The 26166-nt window shown below is 43.8% G+C and overlaps 1 protein-coding gene across 1 annotated transcript in view; it reads right to left on the bottom strand.

Moving 5' to 3' along the window:
* Positions 1-26166, bottom strand: part of LOC311248639 (receptor-type tyrosine-protein phosphatase delta-like) — a gene marked incomplete at both ends in the record, with an annotated part of 60843 nt that overhangs the window by 30280 nt on the left and 4397 nt on the right. The window contains 3 exons of the mRNA XM_084339493.1: positions 19179-19276; positions 19958-19999; positions 23339-23451. Coding sequence (XP_084195619.1) covers positions 19179-19276; positions 19958-19999; positions 23339-23451 — 253 coding nt within the window. The remainder of the gene's footprint in view (positions 1-19178; positions 19277-19957; positions 20000-23338; positions 23452-26166) is intronic.

Raw genomic sequence — 26166 nt, 5'->3', positions numbered from 1 at the left:
AACTGCCGTACAGATTATAGACAGCCTGTACATTCTTCCTACACTGGAACCATAACATAAAGAAGTATTATAACGCAATGTTTACAAAAGACATATTTTTCATAGCTAAATTAATTCCTTGCAATATTGTACATCATATCAATATTGATACACAGTGCTATTGTCACGGCTGAGAGAGAGAGAGAGGAGAAAGAGAGAGAGCTAGAGATATAGAGAAAGAGAGAAAGATAAATAGATAGAGAGAGAACACGCAAGAGTTGTTTTTACATATCGCACAACATCATTCACAAGTCCTTTTAATGTGAACATTAAATGTTGCTTTAAAAAGGGAAATGTGCGCGACAGAGAGCGTAACAGATTAACAACTCACAGCAGAATATTTCCACCAACTGAAGTGAAAGAATACATATTAGCTACAAGAATAATGCCTCAAAGCCCCATATCCCTCTAACTGGATGTCTGTTTTCTTTATTAAAGGGTGGCTGCATTACAATGTGAAGCAGCTCTTAAACTATCAGGGTTATGAAAGAAATGGTTTTTCATGAATATAATAAGAGCATTGTGATTATTCTCATTACAGATCAAGAATGTACGAACAGGGGCGACGTATCAACGCCGGCGGTGGGATCGCAAGCCTGTTTTCTCCCCAGGAAATAGGAACACTATTCAAATAGAAATATTTCAATAATTGCTTAAATTCCAGATTTCGCATTTCGTACTGTGCACTTTTCATTATGCCTTCACAAAAGTCTAGGTTCCAAGCAAAATTTATGGATCGTCTCTGAAAGCGGCTTTCCCGCTGGCGAGGAGACGTCTTGTGTCTTATTTCTCTTTGTTTGAACTTGCACAGCTAAATATTCTCCTCAGTTAACTTTTGGGAAATGGGATGTCGAGAGTCAGGTCTCTGAGTCACAGGCGAAAGGGGCCATGTGCTGGTTGAAAAGGTTGTATAGCTCAAGCTGAAACCGTATAGCTCAAGCTGAAACCGTATAGCTCAAGCTGAAACCGTATAGCTCAAGCTGAAACCGTATAGCTCAAGCTAAAACCGTATAGCCCAAGCTGAAACCGTATAGCTCAAGCTGAAACCGTATAGCTCAAGCTGAAACCGTATAGCTCAAGCTGAAACCGTATAGCTCAAGCTGAAACCGTATAGCTCAAGCTGAAACCATATAGCTCAAGCTGAAACCGTATAGCTCAAGCTGAAACCGTATAGCTCAAGCTGAAACCGTATAGCTCAAGCTGAAACCGTATAGCTCAAGCTGAAACCGTATAGCTCAAGCTGAAACCGTATAGCTCAAGGTAAAACCGTATAGCTCAAGCTGAAACCGTATAGCTCAAGCTGAAACCGTATAGCTCAAGCAGAAACCGTATAGCTCAAGCTCGGTGGATTATAAAGAGGAATACAAAGTATTATTATGTTAAAAGTGGACTCGTAAACTGCATTGAAAAGGCATTGTTTCTAAAACTAAGAGGTAATGATCATTTCTGGTCACATGTTAATTATTTGGCATGATTTATATCTGTTTGTTTTGTCATAAAGTCATAGATCAAACGCTGCCTACTCCCCAAGTTGTTTCCCCCCCAAAAAAGAGGGGTGTCGGTCACAGGTCAGGACAGATGACGCAACGCCGGTCTGATGGATTGGCAGACGGTGGGAACGTGGCCGAAAGAATGGTCACTATAGCAACAACCAGAACGACTCTCAGAGAGACGCTCCACCTTCTCCACATGTCCACCTGTATACACGCCCGCCGATATTCAGGACAATAGCAGGTAGACAGATGAGATGGCGTCAACCTCGCTAGCGTCCCCACCTAGCGACTCTCAGTCAGAACACTTAGCCATGTTGGCCGTTACTACATACCACACCAGTGGTTAAATCTTGACCATTAGTAGGTCTACTATATACTATAGTGGTTAAATCCTGACCAAAAATTACCAAGTTTGATATCATGGCCACACACACACACACGCACAGTGTTGTTGTTGTTGTTGTTGTTGTTGTTGTTGTTGTTGTTGTTGTTGTTGTTGTTGTTGTTGTTGTTGTTGTTGTTGTTGTTGTGTGTTTGTTTCACTGGCCTCTCTGTTGTTGTGTGTTTGTTTCACTGACCTACAGTATGTGTTGTTGTTGTTGTGTGTTTGTTTCACTGGCCTCTGTGTTGTTGTTGGTGTGTGTCTGTTTCAGTGGCCTCTGTGTTGTTGTTGGTGTTGTTGTTGTTGTGTGTTTGGTTCACTGGCCTCTGTGTTGTTGTTGCTGTTGTGTATTTGTTTCACTGGCCTCTGTGTTGTTGTTGTTGTTGGTGGTGTGTGTTTGTTTCACTGACCTATGTGTTGTTGTTGTTGTTGTTGTTGTTGTTGTTGTTGTTGTTGTTGTTGTTGTTGTTGTTGTTGTTGTGTGTTTGTTTCACTGGCATCTGTGTTGTTGTTGTTGTTGTTGGTGTGTGTTTGTTTCACTGGCATCAGTGTTGTTGTTGTTGTGTGTTTGTTTCACTTGCATCGGTGTTGTTGTGTGTTTGTTTCACTGGCCTCTGTGTTGTTGTTGTTGTTGTTGGTGTGTGTTTGTTTCACTGGCCTCTGTGTTGTTGTTGTTGTTGTTGTTGTTGTTGCTGTTGTGTATGTCTCACTGACCTCTGTGTTGTTGTTGTTGTGTTTGTTTCACTGACCTCTGTGTTGTTGTTGTATGTCTGTCTCACTGGCCTCTGTGTTGTTGTTGTTGTTGTTGTTGTTGTTGTTGTGTCTGTCTCATTGGCCTCTGTGTTGTTGTTGTTGTTTTTGTTGTTGTTGTTGTTGTGTTTGTTTCACTGGCCTCTGTGTTGTTGTTGTGTGTTTGTCTCACTGGCCTCTGTGTTGTTGTTGTGTGTCTGTCTCACTGACCTCTGTGTTGTTGTTGTTGTTGTTGTTGTTGTTGTTGTTGTTGTTGTTGTTGTTGTGTCTGTCTCACTGGCCTCTGTGTTGTTGTGTCTGTTTCACTGGCCGCTGTGTTGTTGTTGTTGTTGTTGTTGTTGTTGTTGTTGTTGTGTCTGTCTCATTGGCCTCTGTGTTGTTGTTGTTGTTGTTGTTGTTGTTGTGTTTGTTTCACTGGCCTCTGTGTTGTTGTTGTGTGTTTGTCTCACTGGCCTCTGTGTTGTTGTTGTTGTGTGTCTGTCTCACTGACCTCTGTGTAGTTGTTGTTGTTGTTGTTGTTGTTGTTGTTGTGTCTGTCTCACTGGCCTCTGTGTTGTTGTTGTGTGTTTGTTTCACTGGCCTCTGTGTTGTTGTTGTGTGTTTGTTTCACTGGCCTCTGTGTTGTTGTTGTGTGTCTGTTTCACTGGCCTCTGTGTTGTTGTTGTTGTTGTTGTTGTTGTGTCTGTCTCACTGGCCTCTGTGTTGTTGTTGTTGTGTCTGTCTCACTGGCCTCTGTGTTGTTGTTGTTGTGTGTTTGTTTCACTGGCCTCTGTGTTGTTGTTGTGTGTCTGTTTCAATGGCCTCTGTGTTGTTGTTGTGTGTTTGTTTCACTGGCCTCTGTGTTGTTGTTGTTGTTGTTGTGTGTTTGTTTCACTGGCCTCTGTGTTGTTGTGTGTCTGTTTCACTGGCCTCTGTGTTGTTGTTGTTGTGTGTTTGTTTCACTGGCCTCTGTGTTGTTGTTGTTGTGTATGTCTCACTGGCCTCTGTGTTGTTGTTGTGTATGTCTCACTGGCCTCTGTGTTGTTGTTGTTGTGTGTTTGTTTCACTGGTCTCTGTGTTGTTGTTTGTCTGTCTCACTGGCCTCTGTGTTGTTGTTGTGTATGTCTCACTGGCCTCTGTGTTGTTGTTGTTGTTGTGTGTTTGTTTCACTGGTCTCTGTGTTGTTGTTTGTCTGTCTCACTGGCCTCTGTGTTGTTGTTGTTGTGTGTTTGTTTCACTGGCCTCTGTGTTGTTGTGTGTCTGTTTCACTGGCCTCTGTGTTGTTGTTGTTGTGTGTTTGTTTCACTGGCCTCTGTGTTGTTGTGTGTCTGTTTCACTGGCCTCTGTGTTGTTGTTGTTGTGTGTTTGTTTCACTGGCCTCTGTGTTGTTGTTGTTGTTGTTGTGTATGTCTCACTGGCCTCTGTGTTGTTGTTGTGTATGTCTCACTGGCCTCTGTGTTGTTGTTGTTGTGTGTTTGTTTCACTGGTCTCTGTGTTGTTGTTTGTCTGTCTCACTGGCCTCTGTGTTGTTGTTGTGTATGTCTCACTGGCCTGTGTTGTTGTTGTTGTGTGTTTGTTTCACTGGTCTCTGTGTTGTTGTTTGTCTGTCTCACTGGCCTCTGTGTTGTTGTTGTTGTGTGTTTGTTTCACTGGTCTCTGTGTTGTTGTTTGTCTGTCTCACTGGCCTCTGTGTTGTTGTTGTTGTTGTGTGTTTGTTTCACTGGCCTCTGTGTTGTTGTGTCTGTCTCACTGGCCTCTGTGTTGTTGTTGTTGTTGTTGTTGTTGTTGTTGTTGTTGTGTGTTTGTTTCACTGACCTCTGTGCTACAGCTGAAGATGAGCTCAGCTCTACAGCTGGAGAGGCTGCTCTCCCTCATGACCGTTGTGCAAACAGACAAGATAAATTGATGCAGCGTGGAGCTTGTGAAGAGTGAGATTCCAGTCAAAGTGAATTCCTCTCTGACATGACAAGAGTTCTATGAACCTCGTCTTCGTCAGAAGGCTCTGAGCACTGAGGTCCTGCCAGGAATACAACTCCTCAACAGCGCTCTCCATGGTGCTGAAACGCTGTCTCGGATTTACCACATTTGTGTTTTGGGAGTGTAAAGCGTCCAGTGAACAGCCTACTATAAGACATAATTTCTATATTCTGTTATCTAAAGCTTATTCTTACATTATTGTATTCAATATTACTTTACTGTCCCGCATAATCAAAATGCTGTCCTGCAGCAAACGATCGCATTACATATCCGGAAGCATCCGTTTGAAAGTTAAACACAGCCTGTTGAGAATATGTTCATTTAATCACGTTACAAGAGCCTGAGGGCGAATCCCTCGGTTTAGAAACATGGAAGCAGCGCGGAAGATTATGAAAACAAGTTTCCGTTGCATCATTTTATGAGATGTGAGTTTTATAAGGATATAACTATATAATTTCTTATGGCCTACAAAATGTAATGTGTGTGTTTGTGTGTGTAATCATAACGCTTCAACTGTGAAGTATTTTGAATTCTTCTCAAAATAAGAATGTCGGACGTGCAACAACTGAACCGCAACATCTTCTATAATTCTTATGTTATATATTAACACAATGGCGCCCGACCACGGAGATCTCCGTGTTTCGATTCCACCCGTTGTGGACAGAAGCACGGATATATCCGTGGCAAGTTGTTATTGCTTTTATTCCATTTTAATAACCTATTCAAGGTCGCCGAGCGGCACTGCAGATTTACCCTACTCTTTGAATTCACCAACGTGCATTACCGGCCAGATCCTCTTAGGGGCGCTGTCGCGATAATGGAGTGTGCCCTGTGGCTGAACGGTGGACTATTTTTTTTTACTTTCAATGGAGTTTTCAGTTAGCTCGATTCTGGATGTGCAGCCTGTAGCTTGGATTACGTTTTGGATCGCAGATTTCACTATGCAATAAGGGGATTTATCATCAGCCAATGGACATATCGATCTACCAGATGGCGATCGATAACGGGGAAATGCTCGGGGGGATCCCACCGGCCCATGGTAAGATCTTTTTCACGTAAAGTACATCCCGATCGGGCCTTGTTTTGATAGCCATCCATCCGATCAATGAATGAGGCTATCTCGCCTTCCAGGAAATATACTAGACCAAATCCTGTATAACGCTTATATTCACGGCGCTATAAAATGAGAAAGTATTGATGAAAAAAATTATTCTTTAAGCCATTTTGAAGGGACGGTTTATGGTCTCAATTGACAATGAGAATAGACAGATAGCAATACTATAAAGTATAGATTTAGCTCTACAAACAGCCCCACGTCTGTTTACATTTCCTGGTCCTCTTGAGATTTATTAGACTCATCCCAGTGGCCGCGATTGTGTTAACACTTTAAGGACCAGCCACGAGTTAACTCGTGTTTCGATTCCACCCGTTGAGGACCAGAGCCACGAGTTAACTCGTGGCAAGTTGTTATTGTTTTATTCCATATTAATAACGGTATTAACGTCCCCGATCGACTTGCAGGATCTACCCGCATATTTGATTTCCGAAACATGCAATACCGGCCAGATCCTCTTAGGGGCGCCATCGCTCCACTGCAGTATCATTGAGGCCGAATGTGACTTTTTTTTTTTATTGTCTAGGGGCGTTTCATATGAGCCTGGATCCCAGCCGAACATCCTCCATCTTTGATCACGTTACCGAACGCAGATTTCAGCCTGGAATAATGGGATTTATGATCAGCCAATGGACATATCGATCTACCAGATTCCGATGAATAATGACGAAATGCTGCCGGCGATCACATGGGCTGACGGTAGGATACTATTCACCCAAATTACAGCCGGATTGGACATTGTAACACGCAAGCGATCGATCAGTTGAATGTGGCTACTTGAATGCACACTATATTGCTAACCAATAATATTAATCGCCGTCCCCCGCTGCCCCCATTTCATCCATAGATGCTCTGTAATAGTCCGGATGCTAAGCAGTTTGTGTTATTTCATTCGTATATATACAACAGAAATGGCGTTTGATATAACGTGACTAGCCTTTAGCCTCATATCTAGCTTCCCAGAAAAAGACGAGACGAAAACTGCGATAAAACTTATATTCACGACGCTATAAAATGACAACCAACCGATGGACTTTTATTTTCTTTAAGCCATTATGAAGGCACGGTTTATGCACTCAAGTGACAATGAGAATGGACAGATAGCAATACTATAAAGTATATATATAGCTGTTAGAAAGTACATCGGTTTGTTGACAAACCCTGGTCGTCCAGAACCATATTACACTGCAAACCGTGGTCGCCAATGTGTTAAAGGTGCTGTACGTGGTGTTTTTGTTGTTAAAATAAGTTATCTACATGTTAAAATAACAGCTCTACATTCCAACAGCCATCACTGATACAGAGTGTCTGGTCAGTAACACGGGTCTCCCAGTCCCTCCGCTCTGCAGTGAACACAACATACATTTTCAGGTATCCTGTTCCCACTTTATCCAATCAGGAGAGAGAACTCTCACTGCAAAAATTGTCTGACAAAAAGAAGAAATAAATAAAGCAAATGTGTGTTTGAAACCAGTAAAATAATCTGCCAGTGCAGTAAGCTCATTTAGATTTCTTGAAATAAGTACAAAATATCTAGGGTTCTCTCTCCTGATTGGATACATTGGGAACGGGATACCATAAAATGTATGTTGTGTTTACTGCAGAGCGGAGGGACTGGGACACCCCATGCTACTGACCAGACACTCTGTATCAGTGATGACTGTCTGAATGTAGAGCTAGTTAACACTTATTTTAACAAAATAAATCTGCATCTTTTAAGAGTACAGCTGTTGTGGGTCCCACCTCTACATCCTCCTCTGCTCTACTTACTCGCCCTGGCACCCCGAGAGTGGACGTACATGTGACCCGCTCTGCCTCTAAACCTAATTAGCAGGTTAGAGAGTTTAGGTATTTTTACGACACAGTAACCCGTTCCACAGATTCAGCAAATGGAAGGTCCCTGGCGGCCTGGGGGTGAAGCGGGGGGTTGAGAACGCTCCCTCACGACAGGTAAAGTAACTATAAAACCTAACAACGCATGATTGCAACGGGGGAGAGAGAAGACCGAGACGGCATTCCATTCCACACAATAACAATGAAAGGTATTGGGTAGCCGTGTTTTAATGGCCGAAGTTTCCCACGTTTATGAGGTAAATTAGAGGATCGTCTGGGAATAATGGAGTAATGGGAACCAAAGTGGGTCCATACATTACTCGACTCGAGAACAAAACTTTGGACGACGAGTCAGTTTTCCATGTTGCGCTTTCTTCACAAACTAATGACATCGTTTGTAAGGAGCCAAAGAATGTCTCTCCCTAGAGGGGGTGGGCTGATGAATGAGCACTCAGCTAAGAGCATATGAACTCAATATGGATGTGTGTGTATCAATAAATCTCAGTACTGACTTCTTTATCCGGCAGCAATCCCCCGACAACGCAGTGTGCGGAAGCGCAAACCCTTTTGGCCAAGCCTCTGTGTATATTTGTATCAAAATGACTCTGCGCCGCTCCTGAGAAAGCGCTGTGGAAATGGAATCCAATGTACTTAAAGCTGCAATAATGGCGGCCAGGCTTGGCAGGTGGCCACACGGTGACCTCATGCTTCTCTCTCCAGCGGCGGCGGCTGGGTCCGCAGAGAGCAATGCCGGGGTAATGGGGGCGACCGCCGTTCGATCCCCCCGCGCTTTGCGTCGCTCCCGCTCTGAAAGGAGCCCGTGATTCATCAGGGCCCCGCACGCTGACTGACTTCCACTGAGGATAAGTGCATAATAACACACAAGTCCGTCTGCGAAGCGTGGTCACGATCAAAGACACGTCAACAGAACAAAACGACTCCCACTCCAGGGTTTTCGGTCATCGTCAAACCAAAATGTAAAAGGCTGTTCTCTCCGGAGCCGAGGAGATTGATTATAGTCCGTTTCGGATTTGCACTTTAAATGGTACATTTATTGGAGGAGTGTCACATTATACATATTTGGGCATCTGGATAGATGGCGAAATGTACTTTACGGTTCAAACGGCTCTAAGGAAGCTATTATTAAAAGGAGATGCATTTCTACTGTTGGGGTTAACTTGTGGAACAATGCTGCTGATATACATTTAACTATAAGTCATTGGCTTTTGGTTTTCGAAGAAATTGTTTGTATAGCTATTTTTGAGGGTTACAAATGTGAATAATTAGTATTTAGCTGTGTATTTGTTTTTATCCATCAGCCTGTACCTTTTCATTCACTACCAAAATCTAAGACCGTTGACAGTCTGGAATGATTGTGCATTATTGTATTGTGTGTGATTACTGAATAATAATAATAATAATAATAATAATAATAATAATAATAATAATAATAATAATAATAATAATAATAATAATAATAATAATAATAATAATAATAATAATAATAATAATAATAGGGGCGGTCAGGTGGCGTAACGGAGATTGCGTTCGTCACCATCCCCGGAGCGGCTGGATTCGCCTGTTCGAATCCAGCTCACAGCTCCGGGGTTGTCACCAGCTTGGCTGGCCGTTCACACTAATACAATTGGCAGTATTAGAGGGTGGGAGAAGCTGGCGGGGTGGGTCTGGGTCGTTGTAAACAGCGACTCCTACAGTTCGGTCGGGGCGCCTGCTAAGCACGGATAGTATCTAAGTGGGATAGTGTGATCCTTCCACACACTACGCCCTCTCAGTGAGAATCCGCGCTGCCAGGTGAAAAGAAGCGGTTGATTGGCTGGACGTGTGTCGGAGGAAGCACATGGTAGCCTCCACTCTCCCAGACCGACTGTGGGGGGTAAGTGTGCAGCGACCAGGAAGGGGATTGGGAATTGGCATAACGACTAACATTGGGATGGGAGAAAATCGGAGGAAAAAGGAGGGGGAAAAAAGATTAAAAAATAAATAAAAATAAATAAATAAAAATAATAATAATAATAATAATAATAATAATAATAATAATAATAATAATAATAATAATAATAATAATAATAATAATAATAATAATAATAATAATAATTAATAATAATAATAATAATAATAATAATAATAATAATAATAATAATAATAATAATAATAATAATAATAATAATAATAATAATAATAATAATAATAATAATAATAATAATAATAATAATAATAATACTACTACTACACTACTACTACTACTACTACTACTACTACTACTACTACTACTACTACTACTACTACTACTACTACTACTACTACTACTACTACTACTACTACCACCACTACTACTACCACTACTACTACTACTACTACTACTACTACTACTACTACTACTACTACTACTACTACTACTACTACTACTACTACTACTACTACTACTACTACTGCTGCTGTTGCTACTACTACTACTACTCCAAATCAGATAACACGGACGATTGCTTCTACTGTGCGAGCTGCCTGCCATTGCTGTTTGAATGAAGATTTGCTTCTGTGTCGTCTAAGGCTGACCCCTATTAGTCGAATAGTCGACTAATCGATCGAAAGGAGCCGTAGTCGACTGCCAACCTCTTAGTCGAATGCAAAAAAAAAATATTATAGATGATTAGAATGATTTTAATTGTATTTATTTAAAAAATTGTATCATTCTTTCCAAAAGAAAAGAGGCCTAGAAGCGTGGCTAACACTAATGGCACACATACCAGAGGCTAACTGCCTAAGAAAACAGGCACAGAGGCACTGAAAGAGGATTTTACCCATCTAATGAACACACTAGACTAGACAAATATCAAGATGTATCCATCAGTGGACCAATTGCATGCTTTTGCAGAGGACAAGAAGCCTTTCGTCGACTCCTTCAGACATTAAGCACCCCCACAGCCCAAATGGAATGATAAAAAAATAAACTAGTAGTCGACTATCGGCTCATTTCGGCCAATCAAAGTCGACTATCCAAATCCTTAGTCGGGGACAGCCCTTGTCGTCAAATGTTGTGCTTAGTGAACAACGTGAGGCTGCCTGGAGATATAGCTCTAAGGTGGAAGAGCTGATCAGCAGAGGGAAGCAGTAATCTAACAACTGAGAATTTCAAACAGTAGGCTATCTTTCCTTCTTTCAGATTTTTGATACACTGTTTCTCCATCAAGAAAGCTTTTTCATAATTTGGATGGCATTTTACTAACTTCAGTGTCAACCAAGAATGACTACTACTACTACTACTACTACTACTACTACTACTACTACTACTACTACTACTACAACTACAACTACTACTACTACTACTACTACTACTACTACTACTACTACTACTACTACTACTACTACTACTAGTCTAATGTGTACTTATTTGTATTTATTTACTTATACTTATTTGAGCTTATGTTATTGCACATACCGCAGACAGTTTATTCTGTTAATTGTCGCTTATTTCTTCATGCTGTGGAGCAAACGGAGAGTAAGAATCCCATTGTAATTGTTGCATATGACATTCTACAGATATCTAGAATGAGACGCAAAAACCTTCGGATGAGACGCTAAACCGAGGTCCTGACTGAATCTCGGCCGTTAAAGAACCCAGGACGCCTATCGTAAAGAGAAGGGGGTTCCCCGACAATCCTGGCCAAATTCCCAACCAGGTCTCTGACAACAAGGCCACCTAATCATCCCTTCCCCTTAATTGGCTGATATCAATCCCTGTCTCCTGAGCCGTTCAGCCATTGTGTAGTGTGATGTGATGTCTGCCTGGTGCCAGTGTATGCGTAGCCCAAGGTTGGGTGCTACCAGTGGTGGTGAAGGAGGCAATTTCCACCCTACATTGTGGGGAGCGCTTTGAGTGTCTAGAAAAGCGCTATATAAATGTAATGCATTATTATTATTATAGGCTATAGGACAATTGCTGTAACCAAGGTCTCTCCGTGTTGCAACACTGTCAGTGAACTCCACCCTTAATCAAAGACTCTGTTGTCCTCCTCCGTGAAACACCGGTTCACGTTGACAATCTAGTTAACACGTTGCCGGATAAAAGATAGAAGATATAGAATCATTTTCCCTATCGCTCTGAACGCACACATTCTATAGGGTGTACAGAAAAGGAACCCATAAGCAATACTATACTGTAGGTCTTACTGGAGTTCATTCTATCGCCTGGTTCATCTCTTCAGAGGGAGATAGCGCTCATTGTGTGATATTGATGTTCCTCGCTATATGCAAACCTAATAGCCTTGAGCACAGTTTGTATTGACTACAAAAGTGAAGAGTTAATTTGCAAAGGCTGCAATCTGCATCTGCGTTTGGATTTATTATCCTTCTATTGTATATGAATATCCGTATTGTAATTTTATTATATATTATATTAGTGCTGTCAGGCGATTAAAAAAATTTATCTAATTAATTACAGGATTTGTAATTAATTAATCTAATTAATCACATTTTAATCGCATAACCATTTTATGCCTGATATTCTATATTCTATAATCATATTTCAAATTGCATGTGTCCAGATGGCAGAATTCAGTACTGTATCTACAAAACCTTCTGATTAATCATCTTCCATCTATTAATTTGCTTAGATTTTTCAGGTCTGGTCAATTTGAGCATGGTGTTATTCACAGTCAAAGATAAAAAAATGTATTGATATTCTCATTTGGTTCATTACAATTGACTCAAAATAAAATTTTCATTCAATCAATCACCGCGCAGATTGATTGATTGAATGAAAATGTTATTAACATATTGCAGAATGGGTACAATACAGTACGGCTCAATACACACAATTGTTAAGGGGATGCAGACCAGAGAAAGACTTTCGTCTTGTTTACTTCAGGGTCCCCCATTTTCAATTCATAATGAATTGTAAGTAAGGGTGCAACTTGCACCGTGCAATCCATTCTTTGTGGATCTAGCCCACAGTATTTCTGACACTAATACATTCCCTGAGATTCATAGATGTCCCTAGAATCAGATACCAAGAACATGCAAATGGACCATATTAAAAAAAAGTCTGTAAATGTGTATTCTACATTCTTATGGAATGAATGAGATACAAAAAAAAATTATTAAAAAAAATATATATAATTTTTTTTTTTGTAATACATTTTGAGTTAATTTTCATAACGCGATAATTTGCTGTGTAATTAATTAATCTAATTAATGCGATAAACTGACAGCCCTAATTAATATATGTATTTAATTTAAATGTATTATAGTTGTATTTATATTAGAGCTGGGCCGTTAACGGCGTTAACGTGCTGCGTTATCGCGAGACTAGTGTCGCGCGATAATATAATTGACGCCGTTAATCTTTTTCTCAAAGTTGGGTCTGTATTGTCCTTAAATACTTGCCGTAGTTCCCAGCTGTGGTACCAGGAAGTGATTGCACTACCGGAGCTGTAGTCAGAATAATGTGTTAAACTAAAGTAGTGGTCCGGTAATCATTGTTATACAGGTGAGGTTAAGAAGTCCTCAGGATATAACACAATTCGGCGATGAGGACGTCTGAATCTGCGCAATGCAAGAAAAAAGAAGTCCGTTGCAAGCCTTGTTTACATTATTAACGTTAGCGAGTTAGCATGTTAGCTCACGTTGACACGGGCGGCACTGGGAAACATCTACAAGAGGAGGAAATCCACTTTACACACTAAAGGAAGGATCGACTGGACTATCGTGAGTGTTTACAACAGAAATGGCTTGGGTTATTGGAAATATTGGACCGTTTGATGACAATGTAGCCCCTTTCGTGACTGTGATGCACAGAGTGAATCCACAGTCACTTGCTCCTCAATAGGAAACTAACCTAGATTTACCATGAAGGACTGGTTCTGGCTGAACCGTTCGTTATACAAGAATCACAGAGACGTTTCAAAGGTGCTCACAGTTGCACAAGGGTTTCGGACAGAGATACGGGATGGTTTGAAAGCTCTGCGTTGCTAATAAACATTTTAAATAATTTTTATAAACTGCTCAAAACGGCATTATTTCCGCCGTTGGGTGATCACAGCTAGCGCATGCGCACCATCCCTTATCTCTGTCCGAAATCCTCGTGCAACTGTGAGTACCTTTGTAATTTCTCTGTGATTCTTGTATAACGAACGGTTCGGCCAGAACCAGTCCTTCATGGTAAATCTAGGTTGGTTTCCTATTGAGGAGCAAGTGACTGTGGATTCACTCAGTGCATCACAGTCACGAAAGGGGCTAATGACAATGTGGAGCAAATAAATGAAAATGGGGGACCCTGATGTAAACAAGACAAACGTCTTTCTCTGGTCTGCATCCCCTTAACAATTGTATGTATTGAGCCGTACTGTATTGTACCCATTCTGCAATCTGTTAAATAACGTTTTCATTCATTCATTCATTCATGGAACTGTTACACTGAGCTTGCACTGAATTTGTTGAGAAACCTGCTTCTGCAGCAGTCTGTGTGTGAGCAACCAGTCAGCAGCATTGTGAATTTAGAGATTCACTAAAAGACACATTGAGAGACAGGTTTGTCTGTGGATTAAGAAATGAAGGTTCACAGAAGAAACTACTGACAGAGAGTGATTTGACACTGGAGAGAGCTGTCAATATCAGTGTAACAATGTTAATGGCATCAAAGGAAGGGCACAGAAAATTACGATAAATCTGGTTTTAAAAGAAACACTGGAAATTACAAAAAGAAGAGACATGTTCATGCTGTTGAACAAGGAGATAGAACAGCTAGTGACTCCTCAGATGAAGAGGAGAGGATAAATCTCCTCCTCTGGTCATTATTTGGGTAGAACACACCTATTTTGAACACCTTCGACAGACTTTTTTTTTTTTTAGCCATTTTAATCTAGATTAATCTAGATTAATTCCAGGATTGCAGGTAGATTAATCTAGATTAAAAAAATTAATCTATGCCCAGCTCTAATTTATATACATATTTGTATATTTTGTAAGGAGGTGTAGTCTGACGTCACTTTAGTTTCCCGTGCGGTCCACCCGTAGGGATAGGGATTTATCATTGGGAAAATGTATTAATAATAATAATGGATTGGATTTATATAGCGCTCTTCGTGACACCCCAGATCGCTTACAGAGTCCATTATTCGTTCATACACAGTCATACCGGTGGTGGTAAGCTACAATTGCAGCCAGAGCTGCCCTGAGGCAGACTCACGGAAGCGTGGCGAATAATCATCGCCTATGGCCCCTCCGACCACCACCAACATTCATTCACATGCATACACATTCATACACATTCATACGAGGCAAGTAGGTTAAGTGTCTTGCCCAAGGACACAACGGCAGTGTGATGGACGTGGGCTTGAGCGGGATTCGAACCACCAACCCTTCGATCATTGGACGACCCGCTCTACCCCTGAGCCACGCCGCCCCACAGTATTATCGGCTATTGTAATAATTCTGCCTCATGCACATTGCCAAGCTTTCCATTTTTGCACAAAATGAGTTCCCTTCTATCACTAACATTATTGTTTACGCATTTTTGGTTGAAATAAAATGATACGTAATTATTTTACGATTAATTGCGAAATCTTTCTTGTTGAGCTATAGATTGTGGATGGATACACACAGAAAGGTACACCGTGCCAATGTTCATGCTTTATTTGTTTTAAAACGAGACGATTTAGAAATGTGTCCATTGGAAATACATTGCAATTTCAAGCGAGGTGGACACCTCCCTATAGACCAGGAAGTAACCACTACACCTCCCTATAGACCAGGAAGTAACCACTACACCTCCCTATATACCAGGAAGTAACCACAAAACCTCCCTATAAACCAGGAAGTAACCACAAAACCTCCCTATAGACCAGGAAGTAACCACAACACTTCCCTATTATACCAGGAAGTAACCACAACACCTCCCTATAGACCAGGAAGTAACCGCGACACCTCCCTATAGACCAGGAAGTAACCACGACACCTCCCAAAAGGTTACTCTTGATCAAACAAAGATGAATGTCCCTATTGGGATTAATAGTGCAATAACTTGCTTTTTCACCAAACTTCACTTAAAACAAATAAAAAGGTGCCTCTTGATCATCAAACAAGAATTAATTTCCCTATTGGGATTAATAACGTGCAAATCTAACTTTCACCAAACATCACTTTTTGTAAAAAAAGTATTTATTTATTTTTTAATCGATAGTGCAGAAAGTATCGATATTGCGGGAAATTAGTATTGAAACTGTTTTAAATATTCAGAATCGATATGTATAAAAAAATCGATATTTTTTACAACACTAGTGTGGCCCCTATTGGATCTATTGGCATCCTGCAGGTATTTAACCCTTTCACTACTTAACCCTTTCACTACCACACTACATAAGGTTAACCATTTCACTGCCACACTACATACAGTTAACCCTTTCACTGTGACACTACATAAGGTTAACCTCTCACTACCACACTACATAAGGTTAACCCTTTCACTACCACACTACAGAAGGTTAACCTTTCACTACCACACTACATACTGTTAACCCTGTCACTACCACACTACAGAAGGTTAACCTTTCACTACCACACTACAGGAGGTTAACCTTTCACTACCACACTACAGCAGGTTAACCTTTCACTACCACACTACAGAAGGTTAACCTTTCACTACCACACTACAGACGGTTAACCCTTTCACTACCACACTACATAAGGTTAACATTTCACTACCATACTACAGAAGGTTAACCTTTCACTACCACACTACAGACGGTTAACCTTTCACTACCACACTACAGAAGGTTAACCTTTCACTACCACACTACAGAAGGTTAACCTTTCACTACCACACTACAGCATGTTAACCTTTCACTACCACACTACAGAAGGTTAACCTTTCACTACCACACTACAGAATGTTAACACGTTCACTACCACACTACAGAAGGTTAACCTTTCACTACCACACTACATAAGGTTAACCTTTCACTACCACACTACAGACGGTTAACCCTTCACTACCACACAACATAATGTTAACTATTTCACTACCACACTACATACGGTTAACCCTTTAACTATCACACTACAGAAGGTTAACCCTTTCACTACCACACTACAGAAGGTTAACCATTTCACTGTGACACTACATGAGGTTAACCCTTTCACTACCACACTACAGACGGTTAACCATTTCACTGCAACACTACATTAGGTTAACCCTTTCACTGCGACACTACATACGGTTAACCCTTTCACTACCACACTACAGAAGGTTAACAATTTCACTGAAACACTACATGAGGTTAACCCTTTCACTGCGACACTACATAATGTTAACCCTTTCACTACCACAATACAGCCGCTTAACCCTTTCACTACCACACTACAGACGGTTAACCGTATGTAGTGTGGTAGTGAAAGGGTTAACTGTGACTTGTAGACTGACTATGGGGGGGGGGGATGGTGGGAACTTAGACCCCATCTACTAAAAAATAATCAATCAAGCCACCACAGACTCATATCATGATGCCCGCTTGATTGAAAGCTCAGAAATGGGATGTGTGTCCCCCCCCCCCCCCCCAAGGCAAGGCAGCAACGACTACCCCACTTCCAGTAGTCATGGAGACACTGCCTGCAGACCCAGACCCCCCCCCCCCCCCCCCGACAGCCACCTCGGCTAATAAGATTACGGCGCCTTGCCGAGATGCTGACCTTTACTAGAGTGGCTAAATGAAACGATACAAAACGATTGCCATCCAGATTACGGTCCGCGTACTGTAGGTCTTTCATGTCCACTCCGGTTAGATAAATGTTTCATTTTCACTTTGCCGCCGGGAAAAATTGAGAGACATCCCGAGATGATCTCTCTCCGGGTGTGTGTCTGGCGAACAGGTTCTCTCCGTTCTGATCTGAATTGATCTTGTGCCAATCCCAAACCCCCCCCCCCCCTATACGCGCCAACCCACCGAGGCCGGCTGCCAGCGGCTTACTTGAGCAGCGGTGCGGTGCGGTGGGCCTGGCAGTGACAGGGGGGGTAATGATGGGATTATGGCTTCCAGGAAAATATCATTACATGGCGAGACTGTGGGCGAGGCCGCGTGGCTGACAGTGACGCCCGGCTGACAGGACAGTGATGCCCAGCTGACAGGACAGTGATGCCCGGCTGACAGGACAGTGACGCCCGGCTGACAGGACAGTGACACCCAGCTGACAGGACAGTGATGCCCGGCTGACAGGACAGTGATGCCCGGCTGACAGGACAGTGACGCCCGGCTGACAGGACAGTGACGCCCGGCTGACAGGACAGTGACGCCCGGCTGACAGGACAGTGATGCCCAGCTGACAGGACAGTGATGCCCAGCTGACAGGACAGTGATGCCCAGCTGACAGGACAGTGATGCCCAGCTGACAGGACAGTGACACCCAGCTGACAGGACAGTGATGCCCAGCTGACAGGACAGTGACGCCCGGCTGACAGGACAGTGACGCCCGGCTGACAGGACAGTGATGCCCAGCTGACAGGACAGTGATGCCCAGCTGACAGGACAGTGATGCCCAGCTGACAGGACAGTGACGCCCGGCTGACAGGACAGTGACGCCCGGCTGACAGGACAGTGACGCCCAGCTGACAGGACAGTGACACGTGGCTGACATGACGGTCGTCGTCTGAAAGGACTGCGTGGTGTTTGTTGGACGATGTTTTGGCAATGGAGTCAGATCAGCATCATTCACGACCCACCGGAGACGCTGCCCCCATGTGTTGGGAGGGTGAACCGTGACATCGATGATGATCACATCGTGTTCAAGGTAAATGGCTCAAAAAGTGAAAAAAGATAGAGCGGCTAAGTGGTGCAGTGGGCAAGGCGCTCGCCACTAACACAGGAGATGCTGGGTTCGAGCCCAGCTCTCTGCGTTGCTTCCGGCTTGGCTGGCCGTTCATACTAATACAATTGGCAGTATTAGGGGGTGGGAAAGCCGGTGGGTGGGGATCGGACGTTGTGGACAGTGACTCCAACAGGTCGGTTGGTGCGCCTGTACAGCAGAATCAGGAAGTATCGGGGGCAGCGTGAGCCTCCCACGCGTTACTCCTCGCCACTGAGAGATTGCGCTGTACAGGTGAAAAGATGCGACGGCTGCCTCCTCGTGTACTGGAGGGGACACGCGATGCAAGGCTTGGTCCACATTGCAGCCGACCAGTGGGAGGCATAGTCTAGCAATGTTCGAGACAGGGGAGGGAAGAATTGGATAATACAAAATTGGGATGGGAGAAAAATAGAAAATGGGGAGAAAAAGTAGATAAAAAAAAAGAAAGTGAAAAAAGATGAAACACATTTAGTTCTACAGATAGAACGCCATTGAAGTTCTTTGTGACTTTTCATATAAGATATGATAAGATAATATATTCCTTTATTGATCCCTTGGGAAGCATGGGGGAGGGGAGGTGCAGGTATGGGCAGGGTAACAGTAGAAATACATAAATATAGGCCATAGAATTGGATCCTAATATAAGAATATGAGAAAAAATAAACAGTGTAAACAAAGATGAGGGTCTGTAGGCCCAGTCACACTACTGGTATAACGGCACCAATGTGTCCAAAGTGACCTAATCTGTCGCCCTTACCTCGTACTCCTGCGAGAACTTCAGGTTGTCGTTGGCTTTCAGACGCTCCAGGTGATCCGCCAGGTCCAGGATGGGGATGGGAGGGTGACTGGCCATGCCTGTCAATCAGACGGACCAGAGGGTCAACGAGGGGGGGGGGGGGGTGGGTCGGGGGGGTGGATGGCACCACCCGAGAGCATACAAGCCAGCGGTGATTCATTAGAGAAGCGGCATGTGTGTGTGTAACAGGGGGGAGGATGGAGAAGTGGTTAGGCTATAGTTTGGTCACTCAAAGCAGTGGGCATGCTCATAGAGAGAGGATATGGACACAGAAGCCAATGAGAAGTCACCGAGCACACTTTATCCCGCCCTCTGGGACCCTCCCTATTGGTTGAGAGAAGAATGTTATTCACACCGAAAGCTTGAGCACGGCGGGTATATAGTTAGCGTGACCGACAAGACACGGAACAAGACAGAAGACAAACAAAACGGACAAAACACAAAGAACCAATCGAATTTTTTTTTAAATGAAATAAAAGTTAGGCCAGATGTTGACGTCTGCTTTGAGTGATGACATATTATTAGGCTTGTCATTTCAAACTCCCGCCTCCTGTGATGACGTGTCATTTACACCGGGTGAATTAGATGGGGGTGGTGGTGAAGGAGGAGTGGGGGGGGGGGGGTACAAGGCTAAGCAGAGAAAAAAGGAAAAGAGAGGAGAAAAAATAAAAAAAATAAAAGCTAAAACAAACAAAAAGAAAAACAAAGATATGTCAAATGCGTAAACGAGACCAACTAACTTGACGAATGGAGGCTACCGGGGTAACCGGGCGCACTTGAACCTGTGGAGGAAACGGCGGTGTAAATAAAAGGGTCGCAGAACGATGACTAGCACTAGTCTTTCCAGAACAAAGAGGGTAGAAACAGTTTGAAGAAAAAAAATGCGACAAGTACTAGTTCTACACACACACAGTGAATGGCTACATGTATTCTACATGGGACATAGAACAGTTAGTAACACACAGGTCAACATGCTAGAAGCTTGTCTATATGCCACCATGCTTAGTTTCGTTTTTCTTTACAGGAACAGAGAAAACAGTTAACAAAAGGAAAATGGCATTGCAGAGAGTTCTGAAACATTTACAGGGCCAGAACCGAGCATCCACGGGGGTTCCGCCTGGCGTCGGGTCCGCCCGAAAAACGCTGACTGCTGACAACGCGGCACCGTCCACTGAAGTTTCCCACCTTGCAATTTGCCAAAAGTTTTGTTCGACTTTGACGAGGTAGAATTGACATTGTCAAGCGTGAATGTCAGCAGACGTACTGTATGTGCCATGTCAGGTGTTTCAGGGAGCCCGACATCTAGGGCGAGATGAAAGGGGCAGGGGTATGTGTGTGTGTGTAGGTGTGTGTGAGAGGCTTTGTGAAAGCGCTGATTGAGGACACCTCTTGGGCCGCAGTTGGTGACAACACAAAAGTGCTCCCGTCGCCTGCTCCAGATAGCCAGGTTTTTTTTTCCATAATTGCGGAAAACGTCGGTCGTTTTGCGACTCGCCCATAGCGTTTCATCTTTCGACGAGAACACAAGTGGACATTAGCTAATGGAAAAAGCGCAGGGGCCACTCGTTCTCCCGGCCCGCTCTCTCTCACGTCCTCCTCCGAAAAGATGCGCGGGATCCACTCGAGGTCCATTCCCCCCAGCGCGCTGGCCAAAATAAAAGTAGCCTCTCTGCCTACGCTGCGCTGCTCAGACCTCAAGCATCCTCAAGATGGAAATGTGGAAGTCGAGGGGGGCGGAGAGGTTGGGAGCCAGGGACACTGGTCTAATGTAGCACCTCTTCACGGCTCGAGAGGTTGGCGTCAACACAGGACACAAAAAATCCGAGAGGGACGGATAACGGTTGTCAGAAAGGGTTGTATTAAAAAAAAAATGGGTTGAGAAAGAGGTCTGAAACGCAGAGTGTGGCTGCGATTACTCTGAAAAACACCCCTCTCTGCCAGACTGGAATAGCCAGTAATGGCTCCAAAGTCATTGAAGAGGCTTTTTTTTTTATATTATATATATATATATATATATATATATATATAAATATGCATAATCCTTTTTCCGAAAATGAGCCTGCAGGGATAATTCTTTCTCCTTTCACACGGCTGACACTGAAAAATATGGCTTTGATATTACAACATTATTGGCAGCCTCTGAACACCTGTCCCAAAAGCACCTGGAAAAACTCAAACAGCAGACGAGAGTCTCTCTCTCTCTCTCTCTCTCTCTCTCTCAGGAGGAGGTAGAGATGTGTGTCTCTCTCTCTCTCTCTCTCTCTCAGGAGGAGGTAGAGATGTGTGGTGTGTCTCTCTCTCTCTCTCTCTCTCAGGAGGAGGTAGAGATGTGTGTCTCTCTCTCTCTCTCTCTCAGGAGGAGGTAGAGATGTGTGTCTCTCTCTCTCTCTCTCTCTCAGGAGGAGGTAGAGATGTGTGGCGTCTCTCTCTCTCTCTCTCTCTCTCTCTCTCTCTCTCTCTCAGGAGGAGGTAGAGATGTGTGGCGTCTCTCTCTCTCTCTCTCTCTCTCAGGAGGAGGTAGAGATGTGTGTCTCTCTCTCTCTCTCTCTCTCTCAGGAGGAGGTAGAGATGTGCGGCGTGTCTCTCTCTCTCTCTCTCTCTCTCTCTCTCTCTCAGGAGGAGGTAGAGATGTGTGTGTCTCTCTCTCTCTCTCTCTCTCTCTCTCAGGAGGAGGTAGAGATTAGGGCTGAGGGCGGTTCTTGCTAAAATGTGAATCACGATTTTTCTCTCTAAGAATTGAGATCACGATTCTCTCGCGATTCTTATTTTTTCAATAAAATCATTTAAAAAGTAAAGTAAAAAGTAAAAAAAGAAAATCATCATAACTTAGAAATGAGATTGCATAGGTCTATGAATCGCGATCGCGATATTTTTTCGAGGTCCTCATCAGCTTGGGCCTGGGGCTCCCACACACACAGATACACACACACACACACACACACACACACACACACACACACACACACACACACACACACACACACACACACACACACACACACACACACACACACACACACACACACACACACACACACACACACACACACACACACACACACACACACACACACACACACACACACACACACACACACACACACACACACACACACACACACACCAGGATGTCATCCCAGTCGTGTCGTACTCCTCTTGAGTAAGTGTGACAGGTCCCAGTGACCTGGGTGACCTTAGCGTACGGGATGATGCAGGCTGCCACGGAGGTGTGAAGCTTGCATTTCTGCTGCGACGCTCTCTCTCTCTCTCTCTCTCTCTCTCTCTCTCCTCCCTCTCTCCACGCTAAGCTGTTTCCAGGGGGGGGGTGGGGGGGGTGGGGGGTTGTCAGGGACGACCGCCCTGTGACTTCACTAAAGCCACCTGTCCGCGTTATCTACATCGCTAACTCACTTAGCGCTGTGATCGTCATGGCGACGGTGATGGGAACAGGGGGCCGGGGACGAGATGATGTCACATTGAAGTGTAACGGACAGTGGTTTTGCACGAGCAAGCGTTATGATTTGAATGAGAACACGACTTCAACTTGGCCGAATAAGTCACAATATGGGTGTATTGAAAAACATATTCATCGAAATGACATATGCATCTTCTTTTCCTACAGTCATTGGTAGGACAGCCGAATCACGTCCAATCTTTCGCCGTCGACTAAAGACGCACTTCTTCAACCATTATCTGAATTTAAAAAAAAAATCTAAAAAAAAAAAAAAATCTAACCCTAACTAACCGTACTGTCATGCACTTGTCCTAATAAACTAACCTACACTGAAGCACTCAACACTTTGATGAACATTGTTGCTCAGCTGATAGAGTTGTGCCCTTCCTGATGGCTTGTCGTACAGAACTTGTAAGTCGCTTTGGATAAAAGCGTCAGCTAAATGACTAAATGTAAATGTAAATGTAAATTGAGCAATTAATTGCACAAGCGGAGCTGTGCGCCCGACCTGCGTCTCAAACCCCAACCCTCCGTCCCATCACAACCGCTGCTTCCCTCGCCACACACCTTTTGTGATCACTGTGATCAGTCGCGATCACGGAGGAGAATCGAGAAATTAGGGCGGGTTTGAGATATAGGACCGGACTCGACCATGTGACATTCTTACCGGGCGTCTGGAAGTTGAGGCGCCGGAGCTCCACAGGGTCCGTGGGGTGGTGGGAGGGCATCTCTTTGCTGTTCGGGAGGCTCCCCTTCCTGGCTTCAGACTCTGCTCTTTTCCTGCAGAGGGAGAGGCCGTTTCACACTTATTGCTGGGATGTTATTCTAGTTTGAATGTGTTCTTCTCCTATTTAGCCTTTTTTTTTTATTCACTGGGAAATTCACTGTATTATTTTACAGATTAGTTTTGTTTTTCTACTTTAACTGTAAATGCCCTAAAATACAGTAAATTACCTTTTGTGAAACATTTTAACCATTACATAAAGGTTGTAATCTGTAAAGTTATTTGATTTGACTGTAATTTGACAGTAAGTATTTGGCAACCGTTGCTGCCAGACATTTACTGGTATTTTTATAGTTTTCTTTTTTACAGTGTAGGATATTGACCCCAATTGATCCCAATAATGGCAATTTCTTTTTTAAGTAAGTAGCATCTAGGCACTCTACACCCTCCCCAGACCGACAGTAGGGCAGCATGTGGTAGTCTACACCCTCCCCAGACTGACAGTAGGGCAGCATGTGGTAGTCTACACCCTCTCCAGACCGACAGTAAGGCAGCATGTGGTAGTCTACACCCTCCCCAGACCGACAGAAGGGCAGCATGTGGTAGTCTACACCCTCCCCAGACCGACAGTAGGGCAGCAAGTGGTAGTCTACACCAGGGGTGCCCAACCTTTTTTGAACCAAGATCTACTTTTTAATTTACCACCTAGACGAGAGCTACCAGCCAAAATGTTACCTACTCTCGGCTAGTATTAGTATTAATAGTATTAGTAATACCCATTCAATATGCACATGACAGAACATATTATATGGCATATGGCATGTTGTGGGACTTGTACAGCACTTTGTTCAACTTTGTCAGTGCTGTAAAGTTTAAACCTTTTTAAATCTTAGACAAACAAAACACATTGCTTTCATGAAATATTGTAAGCCGTCATTTGAGGCTTTATAAAAGCAGCATAATGAACACAAATCTGTCAGTGCCGAGTCCGACCTCATCTTAAATAACAAACAGCATTGCTTGTTGTAGTTACAAAGAGAGGCACAGTTCATTTTTTTTTTTTTTAAATCTTTTCTTTTTATAATCAAATTTTATTAATTGAGATCTACTTGAAATCAGCCCACGATCTACCTGTCGATCGCGGTCGACTGGTTGGGCACCACTGGTCTACACCCTCCCCAGACCGACAGTAGGGCATCATGTGGTAGTCTACACCCTCCCCAGACCGACAGTAGGGCATCATGTGGTAGTCTACACCCTCCCCAGACCGACAGTAGGGCAGCATGTGGTAGTCTACACCCTGCCCAGACCGACAGTAGGGCAGCATGTGGTAGTCTACACCCTCCCCAGACCGACAGTAGGGCAGCATGTGGTAGTCTACACCCTGCCCAGACCGACAGTAGGGCAGCATGTGGTAGTCTACACCCTCCCCAGACCGACAGTAGGGCAGCATGTGGTAGTCTACACCCTCCCCAGACCGACAGTAGGGCAGCATGTGATAGTCTACACCCTCCCCAGACCGACAGTAGGGCAGCAGTTGGTAGTCTACACCCTGCCCAGACCGACAGTAGGGCATCATGTGGTAGTCTACACCCTCCCCAGACTGACAGTAGGGCAGCATGTGGTAGTCTACACCCTCCCCAGACTGACAGTAGGGCAGCATGTGGTAGTCTACACCCTCCCCAGACCGACAGTAGGGCAGCATGTGGTAGTCTACACCCTCCCCAGACCGACAGTAGGGCAGCATGTGGTAGTCTACACCCTCCCCAGACCGACAGTAGGGCAGCATGTGGTAGTCTACACCCTCCCCAGACCGACAGTAGGGCAGCATGTGGTAGTCTACACCCTCCCCAGACCGACAGTAGGGCAGCATGTGGTAGTCTACACCCTCCCCAGACCGACAGTAGGGCAGCATGTGGTAGTCTACACCCTCCCCAGACCGACAGTAGGGCAGCATGTGGTAGTCTACACCCTCCCCAGACACAGTTTTATCAATACATATGTGATATTTTTGGATGATCGCACAAACCCACCACCATGGATGACATGTCATTTGGGAAAGTGAATCTTTAGACTACTATGTTGTTCAAACTAAGGCATGTCTATCGAATGAAGTTTGATAGAGGATTTGATTGTAATCTAATGGGAATTAAAGTCCCAATCCTCAATCCAAAACAAACAAATGGTTAGCGGTAACACCAAAATATTAAAACTAGAAACAAGTTTTAATTATTTTGGCCGATCGACTCATCTCTCGATGCAGGTAGACGACAGACAACAGCTAAATACTATGTTTTTATTGTATTTTGTGATTGTAAAAGACTTGTTTACACTGGGCTACATTAAAGGTTAAAGCAAGCTGTGTGTGTTTGCTCTAGGGAGAAAGGGACCGAGGAGGGGGAACGCTGTCTTTGTCCTCTCTCTTACCTGTCTGGTTTGCTGCTCCATTCGTAAGCAAGAAAATAAATCATGACACAATGTTAGACGGCACAACCTCTTTGACCTTTGAGGGAAGAAGATTCTGGTAAACGGGAACGATGGTGTACAGTGTTCATGATTACACAGTGTTTCTGCTCTGATAACCGGGAGCGTGCGCCTGACCGATCACTTTCGCTTCGCGCTGAGACCTAGCTCGGTCACAGCGGTCTCTCCAGGCCCCACAGTCTGGTCTCCGGTGTGCATCCGAGATTCAAACGTCGCTGCCAGTGGTGCGTTGGTGATTTCATACCTGGTTGCACTGTGTTTTAATAACGTTACGTGCACGTGCGCTC

Source organism: Notolepis coatsorum (assembly GCF_963971535.1).
Source record: "Notolepis coatsorum genome assembly, contig: SCAFFOLD_988, whole genome shotgun sequence".
NCBI classification, from domain to species: Eukaryota; Metazoa; Chordata; class Actinopteri; order Aulopiformes; family Paralepididae; genus Notolepis; species Notolepis coatsorum.
The sequence above is the reverse complement of the archived record's forward strand: the minus strand, read 5'-3'. Positions and strand labels throughout refer to the sequence as shown.